This window comes from Balaenoptera ricei, chromosome 2, assembly GCF_028023285.1.
Source record: "Balaenoptera ricei isolate mBalRic1 chromosome 2, mBalRic1.hap2, whole genome shotgun sequence".
Classification (NCBI taxonomy): domain Eukaryota; kingdom Metazoa; phylum Chordata; class Mammalia; order Artiodactyla; family Balaenopteridae; genus Balaenoptera; species Balaenoptera ricei.
The window spans coordinates 153,952,680-153,969,697 of NC_082640.1; the positions used below are offsets into that span (position 1 = coordinate 153,952,680).

Genomic DNA, 17,018 nt, shown 5'->3' on the forward strand with positions numbered 1-17,018 from the left:
ACCAGGCACCTGGCAGATCAGCTGACCACAAAGTGGGCAGCACTGCAAGGCTGCTCCTCTCCTGAGTGCATCCGCATCTACCTGACAGTGGCCCGGAAATGGCCCCTCTTTGGTGCTAAGCTCTTTGCTGCTCAGGTAAGTGTGGGTGGTTTCCAGCAGAAGGAGTGGTTACCACACCCTCAGGAGCTCCCTAAGTTTCTCCTGGATTCGGTCAGGTTTGAGCCAGTTCAGTCTGCAGCGCCCACCCGCAACCACTAGGGGTCACTATCTTTCCACCCATTTCTTGCCTACTCCAGCTTTTCCTGGTCCAGAGCAGTTGTGACTCATTGCTTTCGGGCCAGGGTTATTTCTGGGTGATCCTTAACTTTCCTTTATTGACTTCTTTCCCAATCCTACCCTTGAAAAAAAAGATAGGGTCAACTAATTCACAACACAGTTCAGACTTGATATGATGTTCCTCTTGAGAATGTTTTTATTTTAAAAGAAGTTTGAAAGAACAACGTGTAACCTAAACAAATACATCTCTGCTGACCTGGTGCAGCCACAGAGGGATCTGACTACTCAGGCACCAGTTAATTTCTCCTGCTTGAAGGCCAGGTGGCCAAAAGTAATTTCAGCTGCAACTTTTCTTCACTGGGTATCTGGTGTGCATGAAACTTCGTACGTAATCACACAGAGTGTCCTATGCTCGAAGTTGGATCATGATCCTGTTCACTGAGGATACAGATTAGACAACAGACATTCACTCATTCATTCAACAAAGAATTGTTGAGCTCCTACTATATTTCAGGCATTGTGCTAGTTGTCTGAGGTGACAAGAGGTGAGCAAATCAGACATGTCCTCGCCTTCATGGAGCTTCCCATCTAGTGGGGGAGGTACACACTAATCAAATAATCACACATACACTTTCTCTTTCTAAATATATGTACATATAAAATATATATAATTTTTTTACAAGCTGTCACAAGTGCCATGAAGGAAAAGTACAGGGGTGTTATAAAGGCATATAACATGGGGACCCACTTAGTCTGGAAGGTTGGAAGAAGCTCCTGAAAAAAGGGACATGTCCATCTCTCTCCCTAGCCTCCCCAGGGTAGAAGAGAGAGGAAATCTAGATTGCCCTACTGCAGCCCTGGCAGTGAAAATTAGTCATTCTAGGACTTATCCACCAAACAGTCATTTTTCTCCCTGGTAGGGCCTAAAGCCCTTGCATTATTGTTTTCCTAATTATTTTATAGTCCCTAGGAAATTGGTTGAAGCAAGATGCAGCTTGCACTTAGGAGGGCCTGTGGGTGGAATGCTGTCAGTTTCTGAAAGCCAGGAAAAAACAGCCTGTTCTCCATGCCTGTGACAGAACAGCCAGGGCTGGCCTCTGTTCTGGAACAGGAACAAAGTGTACTGTGTTCTGTACCATGGCAGGATGGGCTATAGGTACTACAAGAAAGTGATACTCGGGGTTGTTAGTAGGTGGCCAGAGCCCCGAGCCAGGTGCCTCCTGCCACGAGCAGCCTGTTTACTCCAGCATGATGTACAAATACCATCTTCTACGTTTTCCAAAAGAAAAAAGTTGGAAATCACTGCCTAGCAGATCCCTGGATGTGCCTTCTTCCTCAGAAAGCTCTAGTGGTTCAGAATCCCTAGCTGTGGATGTCTGATGAGATTTTCCTGTTCCCCCAGCCTGCACAGCTGTCTTCCAAGGAGAACAGCCTGGTGTGGATTGCCGTGAATGAGGATGGTGTCAGCATTCTGGACCACAACACTATGGTACGGGAGGATGAGGGCTGGCTTCCTGACCCCTCCTTCTCCTGAACAGTCTTTTCTTCTTCTCTCTGGACTCAAAGGGCTGAGCTAAGTGACCACGGTTTTCCTTCCCCCACCCCCTGCCCAAGTACCGCTGTCCTCTAGTCTAGACACAGCTTGTAGACATTCAAAATGTAGATCTCCAAAGTGTGACCACTTCAGACTTCTCCCTTCCTGGTCTGGAAGAGACTGGGCATGCTGGCTCCTAGCTCAGGAGGCAGGTGGAAAGTTTTTCCAGAACTAACTGGATCTTTCCCCACAGCAAGTGCACGTCACTTATCCCTACTCTTCAGTGATGACCTTTGGTGGCTACCGGGATGACTTCATGCTTGTGATTAGATCCATTTCAGACCAGAGCTCTGGAAAAGGCCACATTGAGAAGTTGATCTTCCGGATGGCTGCTCCCAAGGTGGGTCTGGAAGCTGCTAAAACATGTTACCCTGCTGTGGTCTGATGAGATGGGCTCGGAGCTTAGAAAGGAAACTGGGGTTATGACAGTACTCTAGAAGGGCCCTGCCCCAAATGAAACTTTTGGCCCTATCATCAGTACCCCAGAGGGTTCAGGTGGCGTCTCTGCGGTCACAGCTGAGGTGGCAGGTGGAGGGGCTGGCGGGAGAAGAAACTCACTCTGGTCCAGCTACTCTGCGCTCCTCACGTTACCCTCCTCTGTTCTGTCAGCCACAGCACCGGACAGGCTTGAATGGGGGCCCTCTTGCTGCTCTCGTCCTTGCAGCAGGCCCAAGTGTTCTCACCTTGCCTTGGGCTCTGCTGTTCCGGCACTGGTCACAAGTGGGACAGTCTGAACATGCTCCCCCTTCCCTGGGGTCTTGAAGGAGGTCCTAGGAACTGTTCACTTTAAGGGCCTTGTTCCTACTCAGTACAGGAAATGTTGATGCAAAAATAACAACTGCAGAGACTCTGAAACCAAAGTTCTGATTTATAGTTCCTGGCTCCCTTCTGAGCAACTGGAAACCCTGTTGTTTTAACCCTAAAGCTGGAGTTTGCCTAACCACCTCCTCCTTTCAATGCTGTCCCTGCCAAAGGAGAGGATATACAGATCCTTTCCTCCAGGGAGGCTGCCTTGCCTTGCCTTGGAGACAACCAGGGCGGAATGTTGGTCCTCCTGTCCTCAGGAGGTACTGGGCACCTCAGGACCTCCAGACGCCTATTTCACTAGGCCTCCGAGCCTCACAGGAACGATCCCCTTTGGACACTTCCTCCCGGGTGGGTATTTTAATTTAAGGGACAAACTGAAGCCCAGGAAGCTTATATAACCAGTGCAACAGCTAGTGAGTGAGAGAGCCAGGATTCAAGCCAAAGCCAGTGTTCAATTCCTTTGTTTCTCCTTCTCTCCTTAGATTGCAGAGGTGACCTTCATCATGGCCAGCTACATGAACCACTGCTCCACAGCTGTGGACCCGCCCCCCAACACGCCTGCTGCCTGCCAGCCATGGGAACTGGATGGACGACAGTTCTTTGCTTCTGTTCCATGTGCTGCCAAGGGGCCAACGTTGCTGTGAATATTTCTCCTACCCCTTTCCCCACCACCACCTGGTGCCTCTGGGATTAGAGAGGTGTATCCTCAGGTGCGATACCACTGGGATGGGTCTAACAGCCCCCTGCAGCCTGCCCCAGTTGTTCTGTGAAATGTGTATTTCAGTGTCCATGAAGCCTTTACTCTCTAGGTGCCTTATAATGTTTCAGGGCCAACCTTTAAAAATCCAGACCCAGTATAAAAACCACTCTTTTTTTTTTCACAAGAATACTGAGCTCTGGATGCTGCCCGATTCTAGACACAGATAGGGATGGCCCACTGTTACTGGTTACTGAGGGCATCAGTGCTGTAAGTCAGAATTTCCTGCACTGCTACTCTCAGGGAGACTAATATGTTTATGTTGTGTATGGTCCTCATGCAGGGATTTATACTTGAAGTTTTCCCGACATCCCTGAATAGGAGAGGACTAGAATTTCCAATTCACCTGAACTCCAACAAAAGCTTAGAACTCACTAAGACTGGACTTCCTTTCCCATATGGGAAAGGTGTTGGCAGGGCTGGAGAAAAAGGAGGAGACTCACCTTTCCCCTTCCCCTGGTGAGAACAAGGAGGCATCGGCGGTGCCCTTCTGGGGCAGCGGCACCTGTCTCTGCAGGACAAAGCGCTATTCCCGAGACTGAAGCTGTTCTCCCTCACACTGGACCGTCAGCCCAACTGGGTACAGGCAAGGGCAGGGGCTAGGTCCAACCTGACCGCTCCCTGTCTCATTTTAACAACTGGACAGGGCTCAGTGAAGGCTGTGCTTACTACTGTAGGAGAAGGTGGTCGTCGCTTGTCCCCCTCCTCTTTGAAAGACCAAGCAAATGCATTCTGCTTTTTGCTGCTCTGTGAGGCCACCAAAGATGAGTCAGAAACAGAAGACCCCCTGCAGGCTCGCGGGCCTGGATTTGCTCCTTAAGACTTCTGGCGAACTTACGCTGGGAATTAGTTTGAGGGCAGACACACATATGTGTTATCTGTCCTAGCCTGAGAACATCAGGTTAAAGAAATTGAAAGTATCTTTCACCTTTTGCCTTCCTGACGATGCCAATATCCCCCCATCCCCGAGTGAGACCTTCTGTTGGATGCAGAGATGATCTTGTCTCCGCCCTCCCTTAACAGGAAAAAAAAAAAAAAAAAGACGAAAGAGTTCATTTATACTCTGATTTCCAACATTGAAGAAACTGAGTTTTATTTCATAGCTCTAAGGCAGTCTTATCATTTTTCGATAAAGTGCCGAACAAACTATATGGATTTAGCAATAGCATCCAAGAACCAAGCCTTTAACCCCAGCAAAGTGTGTGTGTGTTGCACACTGTGAAAACTGCAAGGCTGGAACTAGTTTATCTGAACACCTCAGCTGCCGTAAGCTTCCCCTCTCTCACCCATTAAACTGACAAGCATGATGAAAAAAGCAGCACAGCAGAGTGTCTGCCTTTTTTAAATGAACTTGACTTTGCCAGGCTGGCAATTTTATAGCTGCCTCCCATTTCTGTTCCTGCCTTTCCCCCAGCATTTGGGATTTAGCTGAGACATTTCTACCTCGAACAAGTCACATGTCACATGTCCCGCAGGCTCCTGAATAACCCCTCCAGGGCTGGTGTAAAAGGCAGAAGTTACAGCTCTGGTTTTGTAATATCTTGAGTGTCTCTAAGGCAAATAAGGCATTATCATCTAGCCAGGAGTTAAAAAAAAAAAAAAAAATCCCAAAGAAAAAGTAAGCAAGAATGGAGCTGTGTTCATACTGAATTTGGGGGTCAAGCTATTTCCCCCGCCCTGTCTTCTTCCCAACCCTTCAGGAATCCTCCCTTAGTTTATTAATTTTATATAGAAGAAACTGCCTTATAAACAAAGGCTTCTATAGTATGTATGTTTATCCTTCTTTAACATGTCTGGAAAGCAAAGTCAAACTTCTGTCTGGCCTTTTATCTCATCCCTCTTGGCAAAAGAAGTTTTTGAAACCATAGACAATGCTGACTAACAAGAGTATTAATGTGCTTGACACCCGTGACTGAAATGCCGTGATTGTGTTTGTTTGTCAATAAAAAGCGGCTGTCTGAACCAAGCAATTGTGTATGTTTTGGAAGGAGATCTGTTTATTAAGAGAATCATCATAAATTAACCCTGTACAGAACACAGGAGCTAGGTGGACAGAGACGAGTCTTTGTAGGACACTTCTTCCTACTGACCAGCCCCTGAAGGGCTTGCTTTTTTTCTTAACTTTTATACAGGGGTACTGTGCAGTTGAAAATTATCTTTCTCAAGAGATCTGATGTCAGTTTCCCAATGTCTTGCTCTACAAATTTCAACAAAAAGTAAACTTCAACATGCTTAGGAATTTCACAAAGTGCTCTTCGTCAACATTATTCCTGACATACTGTTTCGAGGTCTCCCCTCAGGTGGTAAACAAAACCTTACAAGGGGAACACTAAAATACACATAAATACTTTGCTCAACATCACACAGTAAGTTAGGCTTCCAGGCACCTGCTCTATGGCTCTGAGATCCACCGCATCCATACTGGTTCCTAGGACTGTGCCCACTTGATGGTTTAAAATACAGAAAATAAACCAGCCACTGTGGCTTAGGAGTCATCTCCTCTGGAAAACAATACTGGCCTCCTAAATGCTGGGACGCATGGGCTCGTTGATGTGGCTTTTTGGTGTGCCAGGATGTCCTGGCAGCTTCTGTACACTTCAATCAAGCAGTCCAGCCGGGGCTTGGCACTCTGAATTCCAAAGGGGAGAAATGCAGAGACAAGATGAACATAAAGTGCTTAGTGGTATTGTGTCCATGTGCAACCTCAATCTCTCACCCACGACCAGGGGGTCTAAATGGTACAGGTGTGGGCTTCAGAAGTTCAGGCCTCACAGCATTTTGCTGGGAGGAATCCCTAACCAGGCCCACATCCCAGCCGGTGAACTGTGGAAGCAGGAGCTCAAAAGACAGTTTTTAATCTGTCTAAATTTCATGACTTCCACCTAAGAGCAAGCAAGAGGAGTAACAAGGACAGACCCTCTTGGGAAGAATCACAAGCTGCGAAGCAGTTCTCAGAGACAAGAAGGGCAGTTTAATATGTAAACATTGAAAATTATTTTGTATAATGAAATATAATACAACCAAATGAAAAGAAAAGCCACAGAATGGGAAAAATATATGGGGAAAGCATATCTAATAACAGTTTGCTACCCAAAATATATAAATCGTTACAATGCATAATCACTATCTAGTATCTACTTGACTAATAGAGGAGATGGATAGTTTAAAACAGAAAATACTGATAGGCGTACTTACAAGGAAATATGAAAAGTCTCTGTCATTTAAAGAGACACAAATTTAATATCTCTAAATTCCTTTACCTACATACTAAACTAAAAAATAGCTAAACCCACTGTTAGCCAAGACTACAGAAAAACAAGTACAAATTCCCAAAAGTATGGTAAAGTTGTCCAATCTCTGGAGCCAAATCTCAAACATGATTAAAATCTATGAAACTATTCATAAGCTTTAATAAAATAATTTTGTATTATAATGCAAAGGAATTTTAGCTTAGCTACCTTAAATCCTTTGTGAAAAAGGAAGGGCAGTGAGGCAGAGTTAACTGCATACATAAATACTTTATATACCTATAAAATAATTGATTATAATCATGTTTGTGTAAGTTTTTTGGTTTTTTTTTAATTTTTTAACATCTTTATTGGAGTATAATTGCTTTACAATGGTGTGTTAGTTTCTGCTTTATAACAAAGTGAATCAGTTATACATATACATATGTCCCCATATCTCTTCCCTCTTGCGTCTCCCTTCCTCCCACCCTCCCTATCCCACCCCTCTAGGTGGTCACAAAGCACCGAGCTGATCTCCCTGTGCTATGCAGCTGCTTCCCACTAGCTATCTATTTTACGTTTGGTAGTGTATATATGTCCATGCCACTCTCTCACCTTGTCCCAGCTTACCCTTCTCCCTCCCCGTATCCTCAAGTCCATTCTCGAGTAAGTCTGCGTCTTTGTATAAGTGTTTTTTTGTAACAAAACAAAAAACAATCTGAACATGATTTCAAAAGCTAGCAAATGAGGTAGCTAAATAAACTAGTATTTGACATGATATAATTATTTAAAATAATAAGTATAATGGACTTTGTAAATGCATGAAAATATGTATATTAAAAAAGCAAGGGCTTCCCTGGTGGCGCAGTGGTTAAGAATCTGCCTGCCAATGCAAGGGACATGGGTTTGAGCCCTGGCCCGGGAAGATCCCACATGCTGCGGAGCAACTAAGCCCGTGTGCCACAGCTACTGAGCCTGAGCTCTAGAGCCTGCAAGCCACAACTACTGAGCCCACATGCCACAACTACTGAAGCCTGTGCGCCTAGAGCCCGTGCTCCGCAACAAGAGAAGCCACGACAATGAGAAGCCCACGGACCACAATGAAGAGTAGCCCCTGTTCACCGCAACTAGAGAAAGCCCGCGCACAGCAACGAAGACCCAACACAGCCATAAATAAATTAATTAATAGATAAATAAATAAATTTATATATATATAAAAACAAGACACAAAATAGTGTATAACAGTCCGTACAGATCAATAACATCTATGTAAAATCGCGTATTGGCAGACTGACGGAGTCAAAGCAGATGAATGATGACCTATAGGCAGAAGTTGCTATATATTTGTTTTTATCTCTAAAATTTGTATAAATTCATAATATTTCTGAAAGCCTTATTTGCCTCAGAAAGGAATTTCTGAAATAACTAAAATCCTAATTCTCAGTAAAAATACCACTCAGGTATCCTCAAATACTCTTGACAACAGAAGTTCAAATTCCTACTGAACAAAAGAAGCTGTGGATATGCAGAGAGGAGGGGAAAGGTAGAGGATTTCTTTGCAGAAGAAACTTAAGTATTCTGTGCTCACCTGGAAGAGAGGTACTACTTGGGATATCCCATGTGGTTCCACTGGATCCTTCAATAAAATGCAGAGGTAGTAAATCACCTTCTGCTGTAAGAAAATAAACCAAATAGCAGAGATCTAAGTAAAATTCAGTTTTCTTTCTCAAGGGAAGGCTTAAAACTTTTTCATACACTTGAAAAAGAATGCATTTGAAGTGAGGGAGAAGTATATTCTTATTCTTCAGATGAAAAAAGACAAAACAACAACAATCAGAGATGACTTTGAAGCAGGGCTAGAAAATAAAGATGAAATGCTGACTCCCTATCCATAAAAACCTATAGTATCTCTTTAAAAATAAAGGACATATGTTTTCAATACAAGTTTCACTTTTATGGTTTAAAGACATGTCAGCCAAAAAGAAAACACTACAAGTACTGGAACAGAGAGCCCTCATGTTTAATTCTGTGACATCAGTTACTTTACATATTAAGACTCAGTTTAGATCCAGGCATACCCCGAGGGCTGCCTCATCCAGAGAGGCCTGTAATATTTACCACTTAAATACTTACCATGTAAATAGCCTCATTAATGACAACATCCTTCACCTCGCCCATCTCAATGAAGGTGGTGCTTTCTTTGCCTGAGGCGTAGGATGAGGTCATCTGGATGCCAAGGGAATCAATGATTAACAGAGTCTCGTGATCAATCTTCACAAAATGGAGGTAACCAAGCAGGCCTAAGAGAGTGATGAAGATGGCAGCAGAGAGGATCATGCTGTTCTGAAGAGAGAGCCAGACACAGGCGGTAAGATTACCAAGTGGTCCTCCACATATAGCTCTGCTATTTAATAAGTCAACTCTAGGCAATGTGGAAAAAAGCCTTTGTTCTGCTGTGAGGTGAACAGATGGGAAGAACATGCACACGGAGGAGGAGGAAACTACTTTTACTTGGGCTCTGTAGTGCTACGAAAGCATATGATAAAATACATCCAGACAACAAATGGATAGGTCTCGGGAGGAGAACATCCATCAGCAAAATACCCATCACACCACTTTCAGAGATTTTTCTTCCAAAATTGCAACTTAAGGACTCAGATCTTCTCTTCTCATGCTCCATCAGTAAGATATGTAGGAAAATCGCAGACTGGAGAGTAATAAAATGCTTAGCACAGTGTAGCAGATAATACTCAACAGCCACTCCTCCTTCCTAATAGAAGTTGGAGTGAATCATGATTGGTTCCCACTCCTGCCAATGACTGGTTCAGAAATGGACCTATGACACAACTCTAGCCAATGAGATGTGAGGGGAAGTCGGCTGGAGGGGTTTCTGGAAAACTAAGTCCATCTCAAAAAAGAGATCTAAGGAAGAGAAGGCCCCTTCACCCTGAGGTTTTGATGCCTGAAAACCAACTACGTGGCCTCTGCCAAACCATGTGGAAAGCTAGGCTGAGGACAGGTAGAGTACATCAAGGGCGGAAGAGCAGTAAGATGAAAAAAGTAAAATCAACAGAGCCTCTTAAGCCCTCTAGAGCCCTCCTTCGTCCTGACTTCTTGTTTTGTTAAATAATAAAGATCTTACTATTTAGGGCTGTTTTAGTTGTTTTGGGTTGTGACTGACTCATGCGTTAAGGCTGACTGACTAGATGAAATGACTGATGTGTTAAGGGCCCCCAAAATGGTATTTACTTCTTTGATTCTAAGACACATCTACAACCTTTTAACATTTCTGAAGTTGAAATGCGTTTTTCTATCAAGGTATGTTTCTTTCATGTGGCACTGTTTTCCCTTTTTTTTCCAAAAAGCTATTTAGAAGGATGACACAGGAAAAAAATCATCGATGATCTAGAATCAAGAGATTCACTAATTTACGACTGTCATTCCTTGAGCGTAGGAAGTGTTTTATTAATTTTTGTTACTGACAAGATACCCTCTTTGACCTAACTCTAGTCAAGCTCTTCTAAGTGCTGGACCTTGGTGTCCATTCTTGTTGGGCCTGCATTGTCCAACAAGTTGTAGCAAGAATCTTGCTAAGTGAGTTTAAAGAAGACTCTCACCCTTGGTATCTAAGCACCGTGGCCTGCCTTCAGCCAGAATCCTGTCAAGTCAATTTACCCAGAATCCCCCTTTACCCCTGATGTTTCCTTTTAGTAATTTTCCATCCACTGACCCCTGACCCTGCTCCTTAGCTATAAATTTCCACTGGTCCCTGCTATATTTAGAATTGAGCCCAATTCAATACTTAAGTCTCTTTTCTCCCATTGCAATAGTTTCTGAATAAAATCTGTGTTTACTGCTTTAACTACTGACCAGCTCTGGTTTTCCTTGAAGGTACCTTTCGACTTCTTTCTACATAACACATAGTTAACTGTTAGATCAGGAGTCTGAAAATTATTTGGGTCTGTGATATGTGTTTGTCTGATCCACCTTGAGCTAAGAATGTTTTTTACATTTTTTAAAGGGTTGATAAAAAGAAAGAGAGAAAAAGAAGCAGAAGAATCTGAGACAGAGACCTGAAAGCCTAAAATATTTACTATTCAACCTTTTAAAGAAAAAGTTTGCTGACCTCTGTGCTAGGAAATTATTTGTTGATTAACAAATGAAGGATGGAGAAATCTATGTGCTAGGTCTCTGATGACCCAGAAATATCTACTTTGAGCTAATTAAATGTCTAGTATCTAGTACAGTGTCTTGTACATAGTGTGAACTGAATAAGCATTATGGAAGAATAGAGAGAGATAAAATTCAGTTCTGGCCCTTACAGATTTATCAGAGGCAAGATTAACATATATAAAATACTTTTGGAGAATACTATGATTCTGACTAGAAGTGACTAAGACAGGATTAAAAGAGAGAGAGAGAAAGCCAGAAAGAGAGACATTAAAGCACACAGGAATATCCTATGAAGACTTCCAAGGAAGCAGGATTTAACTGGTGCAGAGGAGGTGGTGGTTATTGACAAATATACTTAGCTGAGAAAAGGAAGGGGGAAGGACATTCCAGGTTGGAATAAGGAAGGTAAAAACCTAGAATTCTAATAGAACTGTGAATTCAAAAACTGGGAGGAAAGAAGGGATGAAGAACAGTATACACTTAGAGGATTTGATCCATATCAGCTTTTCTATAAAGTAATCCCTGCCCAAAACTTCATTACCCCTGCATTTTTCATACTTCATTTTTCTTTCTGAAATTCTAACAGTTCAATATTCGTTTTGGGTTGAAGTTTAGCCACATGTTTTAATGAATTCCTTCATCAGATTTCTTCTCATCCTAGCTGAGATTCAGTAATTAGTAGTTTTAAATAGGAGGAAAGATAAGAAATTTTGGTACACAGAGCCCTTAAAAAGTGTTGCAGTGGAGTTTAAAGGAAGATAAGGTTACCGAGCCCTGGACATTTGCTGAGGGTAAGTGGGATATACCAGGATGAGAGAGGTGAGTACAAAAGGGAGCTGGCGTAAACACAAACTTCTATTTAAAAATTTTGCCTAAGCAAGCCCCCCGCAATGAGGAGACATCATAGTATAGTGGGAAAAAAATGGTTTCAGAGTCAGACAGCCCTGGGTTTGAAGCCCCGGTATGCCATTTACTAGCTTTATCACTTCGGATAAGTTATTACTCTTTCTGAGTCTTGGTTTTCTTCTAAGGTTGAAATGAGGCATTCAGTAAAGCAGTTGGCACTCAGTGGGCATTTAATAAATACCTGTTCCCTCCTCCTCACATGACTACCTGACCAGAGCTCAGGCTAGTATTGATATTCAACTATTTTATATACTAAATCTTTCTGGGGGAAGGAGGAAGGACTGTCTTGGCAACTTAACCATTTTGACTGACTTATGAACAAACTTTTAAATACAATTTGGTACAAATTAGGGCATATATTTTGCATATATCTATACTACTAAATTACCATGCTCTGAAATATGCTCTGATGGCAAAAAGAGCAAATGGATGCAGTATTGAAAACAATACCCAAATTACAGAAATAAATAGCCTTGCTGTATTTCAGCTCTGGTCAGACCACTCCTGAAATAATATAGTCCACTCAGGACACTAAATATGAAACTAAATTCATCCTGAAAAGGGCAATTAGGATGATTCCTTTTATTTTAGGGCTGTCACAATGCTACTACATAAGACCCTCACAATGCTGTGAAGTTGGTGTGGCAGATATTAATTCCATTTTAGAGATGTGAAAACTGAGGCTCAGAAAATAGGAATGAGTCTGGAAATTGAGCACAGAAACCACTCCTCTCCGTAATTTCACAATTCTTTAGAAAATACTTGAAGTTGGGGAAGGGATTGGGGGGGGGGGTGGTTTAGATTGCCTTGAAAGAGATTGGGAAGAACTATCAAACAATTAACTTGCACACAATTCTTGTGATTTATGGAGGCAAAGACAGTTTCTAGAAGATTGTAAAAGGTATTGTTAGCAGTGATTCCTCTGAGGGTGAAAGTTATGGATGAGGACGATATACTTAGTTCTCTGAACTCTTGGAACTGAATTACTATGAGCATGTACTACAGAGAGCACATGGAAGTTAAAGTTTTAGGCTGTCCTGCAAGGACTAGATGTATGCTGGGTGGAACCACGGAGCAGAGCAGCGACCCAGGAGGGGGATAAAGTACAGGAGCACAAACGTCACTAAACGTAAGGAAGAGAGCTGTCCAGCAGCGGAATGGCGTCCCCAGAACCAGCGAGTTTCCGCCCTCCAGGCCCTAAGACCGCAGGAAGGTCCGGCGAGAGGTCTGGGCTCGACCCTAAGGCCCCATTGACCCTTCCAAACCCGAGCCCCCAACTCCGAACGCGGGAAGAGGCCGGCCGGCCTTACCTCGCAGAGGGTGAAGAGTCCGTAGGCCGCTAGCCACACGGTGCAGGTGACAGCGGTGAGCGAGCGCAAGGTGATCCGAGGGCAGCTGAGGCAGAACTCCAGGCAGGAAGGGGAGTAGCAGCGGCGCTGCAGAGCCAGGCGGCCGCCACAAATATCTGAGAAGCTCTGCTCGTCCTCCATGGCCGCCTCGCCCACACCAGGCCGGGCCGCGCCGCTCTAGCGCGCCCTCCAGCGTCCTCTCGCCGGCTCTGGGGTTGGCCCCGCCCCGCCCCAGGCTGCGCGCAGCCGCAGTTCCGCGCCGACAGCAGCCAAGGCTCTCGGGGTTTTCCACGCCCGGACCCCCAGAGATTCGTAGTGGGAGGGGCCAACGTCTGAGCGGACAGATTAAAACCGCTATTAACGTGCTTTCGCCCGACAAACTGAGTTTTATTTCCAGGCCAGAGTACGCCCCAAGGAGGCAGTCCGCTGGTATTCGTTCATTTCACTCATTCATTCATTCATTCCTTCATTCCGGTGCCAGGTAGTTTTAAGTGCTGAAGGTACACAGGTGAACAGTATTGACAAGGTCCCTGCCTTCAAGCAGCTTCCTTCCTATTCAGAGAAGCAATATGGAAATAATTTCAGAGAGTGCTGTTGGCAATAATATGGCCTGCAGGGGCTGCTTGGGGACTTTCAATGGGCAAGTAAGGAAAGTCTCTGGGGAAAGACATCAGCGCTCCAAGGATAAGGAGCCAAGACTGGTCTCTGGATGCTCTGGAGGAGGAAATTGCCAGGAAGGAGGACCAGGAAAGACAAAGCCCCCGAGGCTGGAACAAGGTTGGCTTATTGGAGGAATCAAAAGGTCAGAGAGGCTGACGCATGGGGAATGCAGTTGGAAGTTGGGGAGGGAGGTAGGGGCCAGATCCAGGAGGGTCTTGTAGGGCCCGTAGGGAGTTTGGATTTCACTGCCTCGTTTTCTCTCCCAGACCACTGTGCGGAGCACTGAGAAGGCAGACAAGTCCTGGCTGGAGGGTTAGCAAGAGGGGAAGATGCAGAAGGTATGGATAATAAAATTACTAAACTCATGACTAATAGTGACCCGTGGGTTCCCCCTTTTTTTTTTTTACGTGGGATGTGGCCCAAGAGTGCCTGTGTGGCCCGTTAAAAGAGTTATGTTGCTTCAGCCCTGAGGCAGCATCGTGTATTAAAGAATTTGTGTATAAAGATAAATGGCATAAAGGCCTCACCAACTTTGTGTCCCGATGAAAGTCAGGTTTAGTTTCTCCATCTTCATCCAGGGTTTTGTTTTCCTTTTTTACTTTTCCTAAAGGATTTTCTTCAAGCATTGTTTTGTTTTTCCAATTTTATTTTTATACCCTGAATCTTACCAAGCAATACACCCCTTTTTGTTTTTGTAAATATCATGCAAAAGTGATGTTTGCTTATTGTGGAAAATTTGAAAAATACAGAAAAGAAGAAAATTTTTAAACCACCTGTATTTCCACTACTCCGGGATAAACAGGGTCGATGTTTTGGGGAAACCACCAGGCCTGGAGTTCTTAACTTGCACTTCACAGATAAAATCAGAATTTCATCTTTAGTTTCATTAACTTATAATTGAAATTTAACATTTCTTTTGCTTATGAATTAGGCAACAAACCAATTAGTATTAGCAATACTTGTGATTTTTGTCACCGACAGAAACCACAGATATCTTTATCTCACAATAATTATCTCAAAATGTCATTTCCACTCATCACTACTTCAAAATTGCAGTAATTATTCGACCAACTACTAGATCTTCTTATTTAATGTGTCAATAGAGACACCTATTACCGTAAGACATTTTTTAAATATTTTGATAACAGTATTTTAATTCAGTTGGTTTTCTTTGAAATCCTATGTATTTTATTCATTTAAAAACATTATTGTGATAAGGGGTCCATTAGGTTTACCAGACTTACAGAGGATCTGTGGCACCAAAAAAAGTTAAGAACCTGTGCAGGCTCAGAAGTTTCACAACTCTAGAGTCATAGAAAGAAAAAAAGACACCTAAATATATTTAAAGTACTTAATTTTTTGAATATTAAATTATTGTATTAAATACCACATTCTAGGGATAAATAGTGTGGTAATATAATTCTGAAGTCTTTATAATCACTTTGCTCTGTCAGATCACAGTGTCATCATAACTCGATTACGCAGTTTGGCATCCCAGTAGAAATTGAAATCTATGTATTTGCTATTTACTTAGATGCCGCCTGGGATATGAAGCAAAAAGTTCTCATGCCCATGACCCTGTAAACACAGCAAGGAGTGATTCTTTCATCTCTCAATGTTGGACTTCAAAGTATTCAGAAGCCTCAAAAATTCGGTGGAATGTAACAGCAAGGAAGGGCAGGCTGATGAAAAGAACTTAGACTTAGCAATTGGCAAGTTTCTCCGAGGAGGTTTAATATCTTTTTGCAGGGTCATTAAAGGAGTCTCACAGCTAATTCCCTCATGAATTCAGCTGTGGAGAAGCAGAGAAAGGAAGCATGAGAAACATGTACTCTGTATTTGTCAAGGCAGGCTAACTGCTACTAAAAAAATGTCAGTGGCATAACACAATAAATGTTTGTTTATTGTCTGTCTACAGTTCCATTTAGGTGCTTGTGGTCAGATGACCCATCATTTCTGCCAAGTGGTGATTCAGAGACCCAGGCTCCTTCCATTTAGTGGCTTCACAATCCCTTGAGGCCTCCTCAGGGTCCCCTCCATTGGATCCTCTACATCTGGCTAACAGATGAGGTGCAAGCATAGAGGATCATGCATGGGAGGGTTTTAAGGCCAAGTCTTCAACCCACATTCCATTGGCCAGAACTCATAAACATGGCTGTACCTAACTTCAAAGGAGGCCAGGAAACATGGTCTATCAGTATGCCCAGTGGGGAAAGAAAAATGATTTGGTGAACAACTGGGCATACACTTTCCAAAGAGTTGTGACTACAGAACTAGGAAATATATTTGAATGCATTGAGCATTGTGGTGGCAATATACAGGATTAATCTGACCTACTTTTGATAAAATGGGTACTTATTTCAACTGTTGAAGTTTTTCTTGGAAACTGAGTGTCTATGAATAGTAAGAAAAAAAATCTAGCCAAAGAATTCAGTTAACTTTTTATTTTTATGGTCCATGCTGGATTCTTAAAACCCTTCTATAGAGCTTTCTTTTAGTACTTACTTACACTTATAGATTGAGTAGTTTTTCTAAAAATACTGCCTTATACTGTAGTTTTTATTCTATTTACTTTTTTTATGATATAGCATTAGTGATTATTGCTACTGTGTTAACTGAGAGTAGGTCTTCTTAATTTAGGACCACTTACTTATAAAAGTAAAGGCCCATCTAAGTGAAAAGAAATTCCAAATAAATAGGGTTTTAAAAAGATAAATATTGCCAATTATACTTCAGTTTTTAAAAAGCCAACAAAAAGAACTTAAAAAGCTTGTTGCAAGTTTGTGAAACTGATCAAGAAATAATTTACTTTGCATAAAAAAGGTAAATATTAGACATTTCATCTTGTTTAGAGTTCCGTTTTGGCTTATCTATGTAGTGTGGATATACCTCTTTATGTAGCTTTTTTAGTGGTTGCTCTAGGTATTACATTATATATATGAAACTGTTTTTAAAAAAACTCAGTCTTCTCCTGTGTTTCTCCTTTATTCTCACCCTGCTACCACACTTATAACACGTCTGACACCAAATGTTGGCGGGGGCGGAGGTGGGTGGTGCGGGTCGCACACCAAGGACGATTATTCTCTGTGACACCAGCTCAGTATCCTACAATTTAACTCAATTCTGACACAGTCTACCTGGAGACAGTGTCAGATCCCACAAGTTAAGGGTTCAGTTCCGTGAGACTGCTCCCCTCTTGGCTACAAATCAGAGGTTCCCATGACCTCCTCTCCCTTGGATTCAGTTATTTGCTAGAACAGCTCACAAAA

At 42.9% G+C, this 17,018-nt stretch overlaps 2 protein-coding genes and 1 long non-coding RNA gene across 4 annotated transcripts in view; 2 read left to right on the plus strand and 1 right to left on the minus strand.

Annotated features, from left to right (window-relative positions):
* PLEKHH1 (pleckstrin homology, MyTH4 and FERM domain containing H1) overlaps window positions 1–5,400 on the plus strand; it is a 51,652-nt gene extending 46,252 nt beyond the window's left edge. Inside the window, exons 26-29 of the mRNA XM_059914481.1 lie at window positions 6–135; window positions 1,679–1,765; window positions 2,064–2,210; window positions 3,160–5,400. Coding sequence (XP_059770464.1) covers window positions 6–135; window positions 1,679–1,765; window positions 2,064–2,210; window positions 3,160–3,321 — 526 coding nt within the window. The 3' untranslated portion in view covers window positions 3,322–5,400. The remainder of the gene's footprint in view (window positions 1–5; window positions 136–1,678; window positions 1,766–2,063; window positions 2,211–3,159) is intronic.
* Window positions 5,401–5,404: 4 nt separating this feature from the next.
* PIGH (phosphatidylinositol glycan anchor biosynthesis class H) lies at window positions 5,405–13,317 on the minus strand. The gene is made up of 4 exons (XM_059914485.1): window positions 13,051–13,317; window positions 8,795–9,004; window positions 8,250–8,333; window positions 5,405–6,063 (listed from the first exon to the last, which is right to left on the minus strand). The coding sequence occupies exons 1-4, from the start codon at window positions 13,228–13,230 to the stop codon at window positions 5,920–5,922; spliced, it is 618 nt and encodes a 205-aa protein (XP_059770468.1). The 5' UTR covers window positions 13,231–13,317; the 3' UTR covers window positions 5,405–5,919.
* LOC132359814 (uncharacterized) lies at window positions 8,824–15,791 on the plus strand. Of its 2 annotated transcripts, none has more exons than XR_009500943.1 (3): window positions 8,824–9,029; window positions 14,016–14,087; window positions 15,284–15,791. It is a non-coding gene; the product is annotated as an uncharacterized LOC132359814 (long non-coding RNA). The 2 variants fall into 2 exon arrangements; XR_009500944.1 differs by lacking the exon at window positions 8,824–9,029 and adding an exon at window positions 12,893–12,965.
* The last annotated feature ends 1,227 nt before the right edge of the window (window positions 15,792–17,018 follow it).

Bases quoted from the DNA above. Each gene is read 5' to 3' on its own strand.
- PIGH (XM_059914485.1), bottom strand. From the start codon at position 13,230: ATGGAGGACGAGCAGAGCTTCTCAGATATTTGTGGCGGCCGCCTGGCT. The intron at 9,005-13,050 runs GTAAGGCCGGCC...CTCTCTCTTCAG, and splicing joins GACTCTTCACCCTCTGCGAG to AACAGCATGATCCTCTCTGC. The intron at 8,334-8,794 runs GTAAGTATTTAA...ATTTTCTTACAG, and splicing joins TTAATGAGGCTATTTACATG to CAGAAGGTGATTTACTACCT.